The sequence below is a fragment of the Triticum aestivum genome, chromosome 1A (assembly GCF_018294505.1).
Source record: "Triticum aestivum cultivar Chinese Spring chromosome 1A, IWGSC CS RefSeq v2.1, whole genome shotgun sequence".
In the NCBI taxonomy this organism is placed as follows: Eukaryota; Viridiplantae; Streptophyta; class Magnoliopsida; order Poales; family Poaceae; genus Triticum; species Triticum aestivum.
Genome location: NC_057794.1, coordinates 353129950 through 353146874, shown reverse-complemented (window position 1 = coordinate 353146874; position 16925 = coordinate 353129950). Strand labels below are relative to the sequence as shown.

At 43.6% G+C, this 16925-nt stretch overlaps 2 protein-coding genes across 2 annotated transcripts; both read left to right on the top strand.

Annotated features, from left to right (window-relative positions):
- Positions 1–5186: 5186 nt before the first annotated feature.
- Positions 5187–8765, top strand: LOC123050401 (uncharacterized). Its single transcript, XM_044473206.1, has 4 exons — positions 5187–5639; positions 5726–5864; positions 8186–8271; positions 8461–8765. The coding sequence occupies exons 1-4, from the start codon at positions 5379–5381 to the stop codon at positions 8581–8583; spliced, it is 609 nt and encodes a 202-aa protein (XP_044329141.1). The 5' UTR covers positions 5187–5378; the 3' UTR covers positions 8584–8765.
- Positions 8766–11998: 3233 nt separating this feature from the next.
- LOC123050390 (uncharacterized) lies at positions 11999–16583 on the top strand. The gene has a single exon (XM_044473197.1). It carries the CDS (start codon positions 15441–15443, stop codon positions 16272–16274), a length of 834 nt encoding a protein of 277 aa, XP_044329132.1. The 5' UTR covers positions 11999–15440; the 3' UTR covers positions 16275–16583.
- The last annotated feature ends 342 nt before the right edge of the window (positions 16584–16925 follow it).

Genomic DNA, 16925 nt, shown 5'->3' with positions numbered 1-16925 from the left:
TCCATCATCGCAAACGTTTTACACATTTCTGACGGTTTTCATATAGCACCATTTGCGATTATGGCATCGCACACAGTTTCTCGAAGGGCCTCTGATCGTAGTGTCGCGTTAGCAGCATCCTGCAGTAGTGTATTCTCTCTCTTTGATCTTCAATACAATGTTCACCTCGATGTTCTTGGAGATCTATTCGATGTAATCTTCTTTTGCGGTGCGTTTGTTAAGATCCGATAAATTATGGTTTTATGATCAGATTATCTATGAATATTAATTTGGTTTGGCCAACTATATTGGTTTTTCTTGCAATGGGAGAGGTGCTTTGTGGTGTGTTCAGTCTTGCGGTGCTTATTCCGAGTGAGAGAAAGGGACTTGACATGTATTTGTATTACTGTCATTAAGGATAAAAGGATGGGGTTTGTTCATAATGATTGGACCTATCCCTCTACATCATGGCATCTTGCTTAAGGTGTTACTCTATTCTTGTTAACTTAATACACTAGATGCATGCTAGATAGCGGTCGATGTGTGGAGTAATAGTAGTAGATGCAGGCAGGAGATGGTCTACTTGTCACGGACATGATATCTATATACATGATCATCTATACCAATATAAAAAGACCCAAAGGGGCAGATCCAACTGATCTCGGCCATCGAACTAAGTCAATCCAACGACCTAGACTGCTCCAATGGCGAGTGTTAAACGTGTTTAACGTGCAATTAATATCATACCAAATATTGCACTAATCACAGGATTGACATAGAAATAATGGCATACCTAACATCCACGTGCAATTAATATATTACCTAAATATTAACGTGCGTTGCACGTGCGCATTTACTAGTTGCCTTAGATATCGTCATAACTATGCACTTTCTATCAGTTGCTCAACAATAATTTGTTTACCCACCGTATGCTTTCTTTCAAGAGAGAAGCCTCTAGTAAAAACTATGGCCCCCGGGTCTATCTTTTATCATATTATTTTTAGATCTATAAAATCAAAAACACAAAAAATACCTTGCGGCAATTTATTTACTTTTATTTTATTTGGCACTTTTACTTATCTTTTATATCTATCACTACCTGATCTCATCCTTGCAAGTAACCGTGAAGGGATTGACAACCCCTTTATCGCGTTGGGTGCAAGTGTTTGTTTGTTTGTGTAGGTGAAATTATTGGAGACTTGTGTGTTCCTCCTACTGGATTGATACCTTGGTTCTCAACTGAAGGAAATACTTATCTCTACTTTATTGCATCACCCTTTCTTGTTCGAGGAAAAAATCAATGCAAGCTCAAGAAGTAGCATCCATCGCTGTAGATCAATGGCTCGCAATATGTTCAGCTTAGCCCCTATGCTAGAGAAAGAAAAGTTGGTCGCTAATGGTGAAACTATGCGGATTGGATCCGGAACCCGAGATTTGTTCTTAGGAGTGCTAAGAAGGAGTATGTGCTGGATCAACCCCTGGGTGATGCTCCTACAAAGGATGCAACACCAAAAGAAGTTGCTGATTACGGTACTCGTAGTGATGACTGTGATTTAGTCCAATGCCCTCATGTTAACTTGCATGGATCCTGAACTATAGAAGCGTTTTGAATGATCTGATACTCAATTGATAATTGGGTCATTGGAAGTTCTGTACAAGAAGAAGGCAAGGACTGAGCGTTTTAAATTAATGAAGGCCTTGATTGAATGCAATATGAAAGAGGGTTCCTCAATGAGTGAGCATATAGTAAAGCTTGCTGGCTATGTTGATAGACTGGCTTCTCTAAAATTTGGAATTCCTCCGATACTCGGTACAGATATTTTGCTTGCTTCACTTTGTCTATCTTATGATGGTTTCATCATGAATTACAACATGAATGGGATGGAGAAAAGTGCAAACGAGTTGTTTGCTATGCTCAAAACTGCGGAAACTGAAATGTAGAAGAACAAACATAGTTGATGGTCAATAAGACCACCAGTTTCAGGAAGAAGGGCAAGTCCAATAATAAGAAATCTACAGAAGCCAGTAAGACCGAGTCTTAAAAGAAGAACAAGGGCAGAGCCTCTAAAGAGCCTGAATGTTTCTACTACAAGCAGAAGGAACACTGGAAGCATAACTGCAAGAAATATTTGGCAGATAAGAAGAATGGTTCTTTCAGTAAAGGTATAATCGTTATAAAAAGTTAATGTTATACTACTTGTAAAATTTTGTATGTCATGAGTATTTGATACTAATCGGTTGCTCCCATTTTGCAAAACCGATGTAGGGACTACAAAGAGCTCACAAGGAGAGAAGAAATAAAGTCGTGATATAAATCGGGAATGGTGATGGGTCGCTACTCGGAGACCATCAGAGTTATCCCTTTAGTTTATCTTCAAGATTTATCTTAGACTTGAAATAATAGTTATTTTGATTTGGAGTTATGTAATACATTATCCAATGGATTATGTCATGGATATTCTTATAAGTTTTAAACAATAATTGTTTGGATTATTATAAGAATATGTTTTTGATTAAACCTCTATTTTGTGATGGTTTATTCATGATGAATCTTGAATTTTGAGATCTATAACATTAAAGCTAAACATCTTGAAAAGACTAAATAAACTAGTTGTGTGTGGCACTGCTTTGTTACATCGGATCTTCATAGAGATGAAGTATAAAAATATTTTAAACTGACTGAATACATTGAGATGTATAAAGTCCGATGAATATAGGTGTGGTGAATATTTATACTCCATCAATGTTATGAGTAAATATTATTTACTTGATAAAACATAAGGACTGGAATATTTGAAATAGTTCAAAGAAATTCAGGATAAAGATATAATATCATTATGAAGGAAGATAAAAGGGTTCTTCTTTCATGAAGAAATATATCTAAGCCACAAGTTTAGCAAGCAATTGAATAATTGTGGAATTATTATTATCGATATGCTCTTACTTTTTTGCGTATTTATAGATGAAACAACATAATATTCACTAAATAGATGTACCATCTAAATGTCTGATAAAACTATAAAGAGTTATAGAATATTTCAGACCAATGCTTGATTGCAGGTTTTGTGTTCCTCTCACAAAAATCAAAGGACAAAAAGTTTGTCAGAAAATAAATATTTTTCGAGAAAATCTTTGCTCGTTAAAGGAGTAAGTGAGAGGATAATACAACTTATTAAGATTACTGAATCTCTGGCTTAAATTGTAACAAGATTAAAACAAATGTTCTGGACGATTAGCTCCGGACAGCGAAGCGTTGCCGGGTCGTGAAGGTTGCATGCTTGCAACCAAGTAGAAATGTCGTGCTTTTGGTCTTCAGTTCGAGGGACTGTTCATGGGCCGTTCGTGGGATCATCCATCGACGGTTTGAGGGACTCCAAGTATAATCTACACCAACACGTTCTTCATCGTTGCAACTCGGTGACGGTAACGATCGTGATCCCAACCCATTATGCATCTTCATATTGATCTTGGGTGTGCGCAAGGGCGAATTTTTTGTTTCCTACTATGTTGCCCAACAACTAGGTCATCGAAGTTCACCGAAAAACTTGAGCACAGCTCGGGTGTGGACGAACTCAGCGTTCCGGTGCTCCTCGACGGTGGCGAGGTGGTCGGACGGACGCGGACGGCGACGACAGGGCTCCCGGTGGTCCTAGTTGGCGCTGGGGTGGACGGAGTCGATGGTGCGGGGCTTCCGGAGTTGCAGACAACATCAAGAAGCTTCGGGTTTGGACCCGGTGGTCGTTCCCGTGTGCCTGAGGATGAATGGATGGGTCAGGAAGATGCACGTGATCACGACGATCAAGATGGACAAGATGCACATCCAAATGGATGGCGGAGCTCACCGGTCTCCGATGAAGGTGGTGTTCCAGGCGGCAAACCTCGCGTCGAAGATGTCCAGAGGACTCGCTGGAGTGTGGTGGATACGGTGATGGTGACTGGCCTCGGGGGTGGCTACAGTGGCCGGAATTTAGTGGTTAGGGTTGCAGTCAGTGCGGCAATGGCGAGCTCACGGCAGAGCAGCCTGCCGGGAAAGGCGAGTGAGAGCGAAGGGGTTTGAGAGAGTGAGGGGAGAGCTATTTATTTGACATGGCTGCTAGGCTCGGGGCGGCCGGAGTGCGCGAGTGGGAGATCATGGGCGCGGGCGTGCTCGGGTTCGTGCTCGGGTTCGGCCGGGGTTCGGCATCAGTCGTGGGAGGTTAGGGAGAGAGCTGACGCATGGTGCCCGCGCGTCGGTGAGAGAAGAGAGAGAGAGAGAGAGAGAGAGAGAGAGAGTGGGCGCACGCGGCCTGGTTGACTAGTTGGTTGGGCCTTCTTTTCTTTTCCATTTTCTGTTTCTGCCTTCTGTTGTCATTTTTCAAATCTGAATTTGAATTTTCTTCAAAAGAGAAAGTGTTTCTAAATTACCCCGGCAATATTCGTGACTAGATGAACATTTCCCCAAGGGTTTCTCACAAATTGCAATTTGCCAAATTAACTAATGTGCCCATTTGCAAAGTTGTTTTTATTTCTTTTTGTGTTTTATTTATTATCTCCAGAATTTTACTTATAGTTTAATTGCACAAATTATACTATTTTCAAACCCTGGTCCACTCAAAATAAATAGGGCAAAACATAACCCTAGATGCAAGTTTTTTCTGAAAATCATTTTTAGGGTGAGGCCTCCATGGCTTCTAATTAAATTCAAATGGTAGTTTGAATTCAAATGTTGTCCTTGTTAGCCTCAAAAGCCAAATATGCAAGGAAATCATGGATGCATATGCTTCTAATTTCACAACCAAAATTTAGGAGAAATTTGGGTTGTGACAGGAAGGGAGGAGGCAGAGCTGGCGGCCGGAGGGTGGGAGGTAGAGATGGCGGCGGAAGAGGGTGGGGAGCCATGGCCGGGAAGAGGAGAGGGTCGTGAGTGCGGGAGAATGCACGCAACTAGGTCTCCGCAACTAGAGCGGCTTCCTTTTATACGCCAACAAATGAAATGACGAAAATGCCCTGGTGGGGGCATCAAATTTACAATTAGTTGCAATTGATTTTTTTTGAGAACGTTGCAATTGAAAATTTATCCAAAGGCCAAGGCGATCGGGCGATGATCTGTTTGCTTACAGCAAACCAGCCCGAGAACGGACGGCCAGGATCGCACAGGAAAAATGATCCGACGGGGTAACGTGAATCTAACAATGGGGTGAATAAATGAGGAGATGATTAAAAAAAACAGATTTGGGTCGTGCAAACAGAGGGGCCGTGAGCCGCGACGACCGACGTCGACACGACCATCGTAATCGCGCCGCTCCCACATACCACCTCGCCGGCATCCCTGAATTCTCCCGTCCGCCCATCAGATCTCACCGCCGTCGTCACCCCTGCTCATCGCCGTATGGTCTCATCCCAAATCTGAAGCAGCAGCCATGTCAGCCGGCACCGCTACGCCGGGACTCGTTGTCACCGCCACCGATCCCATCCGCTCTTTCCTCTCCTCCGCCGCCGGCTCCCCCGACCTCTCCGACGACCTCCGGGATCTGGCCTCCGCCCTCTCTTCTGAGCGGGCCGTCCCCTACCGCTCCATCCGCGCCATCTGGTGCGCCGACTGCTCCCGCGGCCGCCCACCTCTCAGACAGCTCTTGCAAGGCGCTCAATTCGTGCTGTCCAGTCCCAAGCCCCGCGAGAAGGTGAGTTGCAGCCACGGCGACACCCGTGGTCCGAGTTGGTGAGGTTTAGCCAGATATAAGTTTTTGATTTGGCTGTGCCCGTGCAGAGCGATGAGCTCAAGGCGAGGCTGGAGAAGCTCCGGGAGATGCAGGAGAGGAAGGAGTACGCCGAGCTCGTCAAGGATGTCGCGCCTAAGGAGGACAACACCGAACCCTTCTCCTCTTACAAGGATCAGCTAGGATTCGGTACGAATACTCATATTCATGCTTTCTCCTAAACTGGATGTGCATTGTTTGGTTTGGAAACAAAACTGAGCCCTCATATATAAGCCTGATTGCCAATGCAACAATATGATGCACAATTTTTAGAACTGAGACAATGCAAATAGGTTTCCATGTGGGAATAAAACTTAGATGAATCACTAGTGTTAGCAAGCATCAGAAATTCAGAACTACTCCCTCCGTTCCTAAATATAATTCCATATTGTTGCATCAGCACGGAAGTATGTAGTCCATATTGGAATCTCTAAAAAGACTTATATTTAGGAACGGAGGGAGTAGCAACGACAGGGGCTGAGACCCCAGAACAGGTTCCAAACAACAGGAAGCTTATCTTCAAAGATAGCTCACAGAGTCATTGGCTTAACAGAACAAAACCTACACAGTTTTACTGGATTCCTCCAAAACACATAGGAGAAATCGCAGCCTTCAGATTTCTTCATCACTGTTCACCCTCCATCCCATTTCAGCCATGGGATCATCGTTCTTCATCCTCGCATGGCACAGGACACTTCATTCACCACCTGCTCGAACAGCCTGGCTCCCAACTTGAGCTCCTCTTGGGTTCCTTGCCCTGCAAAATAGATCATGCCGATAGCCAAGGCCTATTTTTTTCTAGTACTCCCTCCGTCCCAAAATAAGTGTCTCAACTTTGTACTAACTCTAGTACAAAGTTGTACTAAGCTTGAGACACTTATTTTGGGATGGAGGGAGTACTAATTACATGCATCATTATACGTTTTCTAGATAGATCATAGGATTGCTGCAGTTCCAACCATAACCAGCCCTTTCTCATTCAATTACATGCATCATTATACGTTTTCTAGATAGATCATAGGATTGCTGCAGTTCCAACCATAACCAGCCCTTTCTCATTCTTTGCTAATTGAACGAGCCAAGCCAGTTATCAAACAAATGAACAGTGTATCATGGCTTAGAGGCGAATGCAAAAGCTTAGCAGACGACAGTTCTTATCAGCGCCAGTAAGCATACGATTTGTTTCACTAAATAGGAGGTGCTAGCTGCTACACAAAGGATAAACTGATGGCTTATTGTTCAACACTTCAATTGCCCATGGCTTGGCTTGTGATGTAGCACAAAATAGCGTGACACTAAATTGTGCGTGTAGATGTCCTGACCTTTCACGGTACATGCAAAACAACAACGAACAACGGCAGCAATAGTCGCAGGAAAAATAGACCTAGAAGAACAAACCTTCAGATCAAACGAAAGTAAGAAGCCGAAGGAGAAGACTTGCACCGACACTGATACAAGATCAGACGCATGCACAGTAGCAACGAATCCCTAGGATTTACAAGAACACATCCTTGGTGCCTCCCAATGTGAAGCGTTTTCTGGTAGTTTATTCAACTCAACTCAAAACTCCAAAAACTGATCTCCTGGGACAAGACTGACGACCCTTTTTTATCTCCGACTCACACCAGGTGCAAGGGCCAAAAAAAATCTAACCGACTTAAAAGCTGAGGTTGCTAACAGAACTTCTATTCTAAGTAGTACTCTTTAATTAGGAAACTAATTAATCTATCCAGCCACGTTGATCACATAAGCCTAATTTAGACTAAAAAGACTATTTGTTTGCTTGCACTCTTGGACTGCTCCATCATCAGACATAAAAAGTAGTTCCAATATTAATTCACTGTGTCCTTCTTTGGTTCAATTGGTGAAACCTCAAACCAAAATGAGCCAAGCTGTAACATGTTCGAAAGATTATAACCAGCATCCGGTATACTTGCATCAAAACAAATGGTCTTGCTTATCTTCTGTTCAACACTTGCAAAGTAAACTTGCAGTACTTTGCACGGGAAAGATAATAGCTGCATTGGTGGACTCAGCTTGCATACATACATGTATGCAATCTGTAATTGTAGGATTACATTTGTGAGATTGCTATTTTATTGTGAGATCGATATTTTACCGCCTAGTACTCCCTCTAAAGAAATATAGGAGTGTTTAGATCACTACTTTAGTGATCTAAACACTCTTATATTTCTTTACAGAGGGAGTACCTTCTACTCAATCTTTGCAAGCACAATGAAATATTGAGATTTCATCTGTTCCCTTCCCGGTTGGTAGGACCAGGATGTTAACCTTTATACATGAAATTTGATCCAAGTTTTGGGATTTTCGAGTGAGCAATGCCCGACTATGTTTTAGTAGTTAGAAGTATCTTATTCTCCTTAGCGCACTATGATGTTTACTCCTGAGCTTAGACTGCAAGGGGTTAATGTTATGTTTCATTTGTTGATGGGATGTTTCCCCAATTTCAGGTCTGCATGTTGTGGTCATAATGTTCACGGGTTATTTGGTGGGGTTTGCTACTTTCAAAGCTCTGTTCAGCAACAGTCCTGTCATGGTAAGTCAAGAGTACCTAGTTGCTTGTTCTTCCATTATGGAACTCCGTAGGGTAATTTTTGTGCTAGCGGTGTGGCTTTACTCATACTGCATTTGACCCATCCTGCAAGGCACTACTATGGTGCAGAAGGCTGCTTTACGTAGTAAAACATCTAAATATAACAAGTGCGGCCTTGGTATTATATTTCAGAATGCTGCTGGAGGCATCTTAGGAGTGGTGGGTGGCATGCTGATGGAAACAGTTCTTTTCATCATCAGATCATCCAGTAAAGAGTTGTCGTCTTCGGTTCCAAGATCCAAGAAGCTTCAGTAGACACTGATCCGCTTTGATTTTTCATGTGTACTTTACCTTGCGAAACATTAGTATGTGAGAAGTTCTGGATCGATCAGATGTATGTAAGGAAATATAGTTGATTATCGAAGGTATTGAATGGGAGATTATGTTTGCAGGGCTTGCATTTACCTGGATACTAAGATACCAAGGTTTCTTGTTGAGTGCCTTATTCCAAAGTGCTATTGTGAGCTCGAGCTTACATGCTCCCGGAGATGAACATTAAAATCCAAAAAATAATAAAAATATTCAAAAAAAATCTGATTTTTTTGTCAAGAAACATTGATTATTTTTCTACACGCGTGGAAATTTTCGTGATGGAATCACGTTTGTGGATGTCTCAGCAAAAAAATATCGATGCTCCAAAATGCTTCCAAAAACACTTCTTTTTAGAGTATCGATTTTGTTATTTTTGCCAGCACCTGCACAAATGTGATTTCATCATGAAAATTTGCATGCGCGTAGAAAAATCATCAATGTTTCTTGACAAAAAAATTGATTTTTTTGGATTTTTTACTATTTTTTCAAATTTTATTGTTCATCCAAGAGCATGTGGGCTCGAGCTCACATACTTCATGTCCCACCTTATTGGTCTATATATATTGTGCACAAAGGCCAAGTCAGAAACGTGCATTTCTGATTCGTGAATTTCTAATGATCGCCATGTCCTACATGCTGGATCCATGTAGGAGTGAGAGTTGCAAAGGAGAGATAAAGCGGGCAAAATCGAGAAGTTTGTGAGGTCACTTTGCTTCACAAGAAGCAGATGCAAGGCTCTCGAGTTGTACTTCTCGAAATTCCGCTATGTTTATTATCTGTGTGATGTTCTCAGAATCAAGCTTTCTTTCGAAAAGCCAAAGACAAGCTCTATCTTAATCTCTTTTCTCTTTTCGAGAGCAAAGCCCAAAACAAATCAAAATGCAATCTCCTAAGGGTTGTATGGGTGTGTTCGGATGGTAGCAGTATTTAACCTACGAACTTCTTGGTCATGATAAAAAGTTGTCTATGTTTAATTGGTTGCCAATTCTGTATCATGTCAATGGCTCAATGACCTTTCTTGCTAATTCTGACCAATGCATGAGCAATCTACGAGCTAACCTCTAGGCGTCGTTTAGGCTGGTCATAGTGAAAGTAACTTAGCAAGTAACATAACACACCTCAAGAAAAATTTACTTGCATGACATGTATTTAATGAGGAGAGAGATGGTTGAAGTAACATAATATGTTACTGTAACATAACACATCCCAAGGCAAAATGAGTCTACATCTTAATAAATGATGGCTTGCATGACATCACATATATATTACTCTCCACTATGAAGGTAGTAACATAGACTAGTAACATAAGCATGTTACTAGTCTAAGTTACTCCCCACTATGACCAGCCTTAAGCGACAAAGGAAAAAACGATATTTAGGTGACTGAGGCAAAATGGCTGTTTGGCTGCGTGTGCTTAACTCACTTATGTTTCATATAAGAGCAATTGTTATGGAGTCGTCATAGTGTTTTAAAGATTGTGCCAAACATAGAGTCGTCATAATACAGGTTTTGTATTTTTTTTGAGACAAAATACGGCTTTTATATTTGCCTAGCAAGTAGGCCCACATATTATTGGGCCATACGTTCTTTCTATCCCATTTACAACAATTTGAATCAAACAATGAGCATAATTCAACAAATATTATTACGAACCGTTAATCTGAATACAACAAATGATTTAACTCAGCAAATAATCCGATCAAATAAATTGTTCAGGTACAAATAAATGAATATTAAAGTAATTTAAACACAATATCTCTCAGCCAGCTGTTAATGATGCTCAATGAGGTCGTTCTTAAGCTCATGATGGGAAGCCCGGTGTTCAATCTTTTGGTATGCATCAACAAATGCTTGAATGTGTTTTGTGCGTGTGCGATGCCTGCCGATTGTCACGATATCTTCATAGTAAATTGAGCCTCGCATATCCCTCTCATCATCTATGATCATGTTATGTAGGCTCACGTAAGTGTCGTGGTATTTGCCAAGGCATCCTTGTTACAGAAACGAGTTGGTGCCCAAATAATTGTAAGCCTTGATTGCAATACTCCAAATGCCGTCTCAATGTCTTCAATATGAGATTCTTGCATCTTCGCAAAATGCTTATGTTTACTGCTCTCAAAACTAAAAATTGTCTTCACGAATGTTGATCAAAAGATGGATATATGCCATCGGCTAGATAGTAGTCTTGGTTATAACAATGGTCATTCGACGTGAAGTTGCAAGGTGGAAAAGTACCACAAGCTAGTCTTGCAAACAGATGGGATATCTGTAAGACATCGATGTCGTTGTGTGATCCATGCAATCTAAAGTAGCAGTGTCATATCCAAAGATCTTTGGAGGCAACAACATCGAAAATTATGGTTGGATCCTTGCAATGCCTGGCGGATTGGGCATGCCAAGCTACATGTAAATTCTTTCAATTCCAGTGCATACAGCCGACACTCCCTAAAAATCCTAGGCTAACCTTTTGCCTAATGCATCGCTAGAAGCATGGCCATGTCCTCGACATAGGGTGCTCGCAGATACCCCGGTCCATAAACATGCATCATAGTTTCAGCAGACACTTTAGTGTACTTAATGATTGTATCTTCAGCCATTCGAAGAGGATCATCCCATGAATATGCAGGAGAGCCATATGCAAGCATCCGAAGTGTCACAACCACCTTCTGAAAAGAGGAAAACCCTAGGAGACTGGTGACATTTCTCCGTCGTTAAAACAAAGGTTCAGCGCATGCATGTTGTGGCCAATTCAACATAACAACCTTTGTTCATGCGGGAGCATTGCCGAAACATATAAGGTGGAAAGGTACAACCCAACAAAGTAGTCATACATGAGACGCTCGTGGCTGACGTATCTGTTCCGGCTGAATGTTGCATGACCAACCTATGATTTTGGACGCTTTCTTTTCCTTTCTGTTGTTGCTATCTACTCCCTCCGTTTCTAAATATTTGTCTTTCTAGACATTTTAAATGACTACTACATACGGATGTATGTAGACATGTTTTAGAGTGTAGATTCACTCATTTTGCTTCGTATGTAGTCACTTATTGAAATGCCTAGAAAGACAAGTATTTAGGAACGGAGGGAGTATTCCGCAACTATCATTATTACTTTGTCTTCTTCGTTGTCCATCATTTCACTCTCAGACTCGTAGCTCGCATCCTGTGATGAATCATGAAAAAATGTTAGCTCCATCATCGGACCATTTACACATAATGCCAATTATTTGTCATCTTCGCAATTATATGAGCCGCCGAACTACATCTACAAGGAAAGGATGAGAAAAATTACCTTTGAGATCGCGTGGCCGGATGGCAGAAAGAAAGGTGCAGAGATATAGTCAATCATAGGAGGTCCGTGAACGGTTCAACAAAGATGACTAGGTCCAAATCGCGGCGGTTCGGGTGGCGAAACAACCAACACGACTTAAGCCCTAGAGAAAAAAAGAGAGAGCTCCCGCGAGCGCCTAGGCGTTCTGGCGGCGACGGAGTCCCAGAGGGAGTGAATGGCGGCGGGGTTGCCGGCGCTATCTGCGGAGGAGGAGGGAGGAGAGGGTGCGGGGGTGGGCCGAATCGGAGGCATCTTCAGCGCGGAGGAGTGGAGAGAAATTAAGGCGAGATCGAAGCAAATCCTGCGGACTGCCGCGGACCGGAAGAGCTGCCTGGGAAGATTGAAGAAGAGGGCGGAGGAAATCTTGGGCGGATCCTCAGGTGAGCCTGCTTCTAATTATGGAAGAGGATTGTCGGATCCCTTCTGTCCAGGAGAGGTGATTCTGCCATCTGTAGAATTTAGGGATAGAATTAAAAAGGAAAAGGAGATAGGAAAGAAAGAGGATTCGGTGTTGATCTCTACTGGTTATGGGAGGATCCCGAATTTCTAGGATTTAACGTTGTTTCAGTTGAGGGGCGCGATTCAGGGGCTGGATGAAAATCGGGGGGCTGTTTCTCGCCATTTTTTCAGTTACCAGAGAGAAGTTAGTGGGGAGTGGATTTGGAAACGGACAAATCATAGTTATTTGCTTATAATTGTGTGCTTCAATTTCGTAATTACCTTAGCAATAGACATGGAAGAGGGCTATTTCTTCCTTAGGAGGTCGTGCCTTTGTTCTTCACAGGAAGCAGTAGCAGAGAGGGGCTCGGGTCTTCTCTCCTTTGTTCAGATAGCGTGTCCCATGGAGAACAAGAGTGCTGCTAAGGGGGTTTGTGGGGAAAGAGATACACAGGGGGTGGTGAGTACTGGAGAAGAGATGGAATCGGCGGCGGTGGTGAGGACTCGTGTGACGGCCAGGGGGGACGACCCCCTTCTTGGCCGTACGGTGGCGGAGCACAAGGGGAAGTTGGCTATGAGACGCTTCCGGGGTGAGGCTCCTCCTCTTGTCATCGACATGGAGGCTGCTAGGAGGGCCGTCTTTGGCTTCCTGGTAGTTGGACGCTTCTTGGCACCTTTCTAGATGAACCCTCGGGCCATCGTTAACGAGCTCCGAAACTCCGGGGCGTGGCGGCTTCAGGGTACGGCCACCGTCCAAGAGGTGGCCAGCGAGGACGGACGCTTTGTCCTATTTCTCCTCCGAGGGGGATCGACGGTTTGTGCTCAAGGCACAACCATGGCACTATAATTGGGACGGCATCATCTTCGCCGAGTTCGACGGTAGGGGCGACCCGGAGATCGATCTTGGGGTCATGCCCATTCGGGCCCAGGTTCGTGATGTCTCTTTCGAGCTCAAGACGGAGAGTATGGGATCGACTTTCGGGGATCAGTTGGGGGAAGTGGTGGATGTGTCGCACCGTAATCATGTCATAGTTGAAAAATTCTTGCGAGTGCGTGTGGGTATCTTGCTGCACAAGCCGCTCAAGAGCATTATAGAGTTCACCCCGTTAGGAAGCTCCAAGAAAATTAGATATGATGTCCAGTATGAAAAACTACCTCAATATTGTGAGTGTTGTGGGCTTATAGGTCATACTTCGGAGCGTTTCTGTAGTATTCCAAAAGAAAAGAGTGTAGCTATCTACCCAAGAAAATCTTAGTGTAGATGCTTACTGGAAGGGTCAAAGGTCACACAAGAGAGAGGTTATCTTACGAGGTTTACCTAGAGGTGAGCAGTCTTCGTTCATCGCACCCGACAACAAAAACAAGTCAAAGGCTATGGAGGGTGTCGTCGTCAGAGTGGCTAAGGAGGCGAGTGTGCTCACTGTATCCGACAAGGACGAGAATGTAGCGCCAAAGGCGGCCCAGCCTAGTTTCCCGCTCGGCCAGGAGGGCCGGGCTTCGGGGGAGCTCCTAACTGGCGCTTTAAGCGCCGCCGAGGTAAACCGGCGCGCACGCGCGGTGCCTAGCGGGCCGGCCCACCACGAGGAATCTGTACTATTTAACCCTTGCTGGAAAAACAAACGCAAACAAAAAATTCCATGCACACGAGGAATCGAACCCGGCACCCATAGAGTAATACTCCGCCATGGCAGCCAGTAGACCAGACACGACGTTTTGTTTGCTACCAGGAATCTGTACTATTTAACCCATTCAATACTGCAGATAACATATATATGCTGTATAGATTTTTTTAAATATAAATTCCGAAAAAGAACTCATAAATAGTGCAGATTGAAAAAAGTTCATTGATGTGGAAAAAGGTTCATCCGTATAGAAAAAAGTTCACAAAATTGAAAAATAGTTCATCGAATTTGAAAAAAGTTCATCAAAATTGAAAATAGTTCATCGAATTTTAAAAAAGTTCATTAAATTTGAAAAAAGTTCATCAAATTTAGAAAAAGTTCATTGAATTTGAAAAAAGTCCACTGAATTTGAAAAAAGTTCATTGAATTTTAAAAAAAGTTCATTGAATTTGAAAAAGTTCATCAAAATTTTAAAAAGCTCATTGATTCTGACAAAAAAGTTCATCGGATTTGCAAAAAGTTCATCGATGGTGAAAAAAGTTCACGAATTCAGAAAATGTTCATAAAAAAAAGTTCATCAATTTGGAAAATAGTTGATCGATTTCAAAAAAAGTTCATCACATTTTGAAAGGAGTTCATTGATTTTCAGAAAAAGTTCATCGGATTTGAAAAAAGATTCACAAAAAATGTTCGTGAACTCGAGAAAAGTTCGCGAAATTGAAAAAAGAAAAAAACAGAAGAAAACTGGCAAAAAAAAACAGAATCACGTCAGTTAATTGAAGAACAATAAAAGATGCTATTAATCATAAAATGGACGCGGTCCCTGTTGGTTAGCGTGGTTGACGTGTTGTACGGAACCTGTTTGGTGGAGGGTTCGAATCTCCTCTTTGCACTATTTTTGAAACATTTTACAAAAAAGGGAAGAAAAGAGTAAGGCGGGTTTTTGAAACATTTTACAAAAAAGGGAAGAAAAGAGTAAGGCGGGCCGGCCCAGGTGCGAAACGTGGGTGTGCGCCCGATTGCACATACAACAGTAACGGGCGCAGAGGGCGCCGTTTAGGAAATGCCGGGCTTCGGAGGCTCCTTCATCGACTCCTATCGGTGCTGCGCTCGGTCAGGAGGGCCGGGCTGCAGTGCCAAAGGCGGCCCAGCCTAGTTTCCAGCTCGGCCAGGAGGGCCGGGCGTCGGAGGCTCCTTCATCGACTCTTGTCGGTGCTGCGCTCGGTCAGGAGGGCCGGGCTGCAGCGCCGAAGGCGGCCCAGCCTAGTTTCCCGCTCAGCCAGGAGGGCCGGGCGTCGGAGGCTCCTTCATCGACTCTTGTCGGTGCTGCGCTCGGTCAGGAGGGCCGGGTTGCAGCGCCGAAGGCATCTACTGGCCTTGGCCAGGAGGGCCAAGGGCTGGCGTCCCTGATGCTCACCCAATCGGGTGTGATGTTTGGTCAGGAGGGGATGCAGCCAGGGGGTTTCAGCACCTCCAAGTCTGCTGTACCAGCTGCTGTTCACCGGCAGAAAACCGCTGACCAGGAGGGCCAAGGGCTCACGGGCGGGCCTCCTGCCCCGGAGGGCGCTGCACAACAGTGGCTGGAGGTCCCCAGCGTCTATGCGGCCCGTTTGGGTGTCACTAGTGGCCAGGAGGGACTGAACCTGGGTGTGCCCGACTTTGCAAATGGAGCAGCACAAGGGGCTGTTAAGTGTTTTTCGACAGCCACGAATCTTCAAGACCAACTGTTGTTCCAGCCAGGTGTGCTGGAGGCCCTGCCGGGGGCTGTTGCTGCGAGGCTCTCGGCATCTGTGGTGGCGGTTGACGCTACGGATGAAAATGTGTTGTTGAAATTTAGTGCTAATAAGAATCATAGGCAGGGCCAGCTAAAGAGGATGGGGAAGAAAGAGAAAAAGGGAAGGAGTGAGAGCGCGGAAGATGCTCGTAGGATAGTAATAGGTAAAAAAAGAGAACACATACACGACGTTCCATGCACAGGAAGTGACTTGGAGTTTTCTTTTGAGAAAGAGATGGATAGTTATGAGCATTTACTATACGGCGACGTGAGTGTTTCTTCGAAACGAGTGTGTACTGGTAGAGTAGAAAGAGTGAAGGATGTTTATGGTGTTGTGACACATGTCGCGAAGGAGTTAGAAGAGAAGGAGGAGGAGTATGTGCAACAGAGAGAGGAGTCAGTTGGTGAAGAGAAGGAAGAAACTGGCGCATCGGCAGCCTTTGAGGAGGAGGTCCGCCGGGCCAAATGAAAATTCTATGATGAAACTGCCGTGGTATGCTCTCCCCCACGGCAGTTCATGAGCTCATGGAGCTCCAAGGACGGGTGAACCCAAAGATAGTTTTTCTATCTAAATCGCATTTAAATAAAATAAAGGCTGACGAGCTATGTTGTAAATTAGGTTTTAATTTCATGTTTTTATCAGAGAGTGATGGTAAGGCTGGTGGTCTTGTATTATATTATCAAAACGAGAATAAAGTTGAATTGAACTACTTGTCTCCGTATTTTATTGATGTAATATTTATGAATGAGAATAATGTGGATTGGTGCTTTACGCAGTTTTATGGTCATCCGGCCTGGAACGAAAAACATTTATCTTGGTCCGACCTACGCACTTTACATTCTAATGCCTCGTATCCGTGGGTTGTTCTTGGTGATTTTAATGAAGTTATGTATTCTCATGAAAAGGATGGAGGTAACCCAAGACCAAATGCAATGATGCAAGAATTTCAGAATTGTTTGGGAGATTGTGGGTTATATGATCTGGGATATGCCGGCGACTGTTTCACTTGGAGGAGAGGGGAGATTAGGGAGAGACTTGATAGGGTTGTATGCAATGTCGAATGGTCAAATAAGTTCCCAAAGCCGGGCATCATCAATGAGGAGCATGTGCATTCTGATC

Coding starts and splice junctions, on each gene's coding strand:
- LOC123050401 (XM_044473206.1), top strand. CDS start 5,379: ATGTCAGCCGGCACCGCTACGCCGGGACTCGTTGTCACCGCCACCGAT. Junction 5,640..5,725: donor GTCCCAAGCCCCGCGAGAAG/GTGAGTTGCAGC, acceptor GTGCCCGTGCAG/AGCGATGAGCTCAAGGCGAG. Junction 5,865..8,185: donor CAAGGATCAGCTAGGATTCG/GTACGAATACTC, acceptor CCCCAATTTCAG/GTCTGCATGTTGTGGTCATA.
- LOC123050390 (XM_044473197.1), top strand. CDS start 15,441: ATGCTCACCCAATCGGGTGTGATGTTTGGTCAGGAGGGGATGCAGCCA.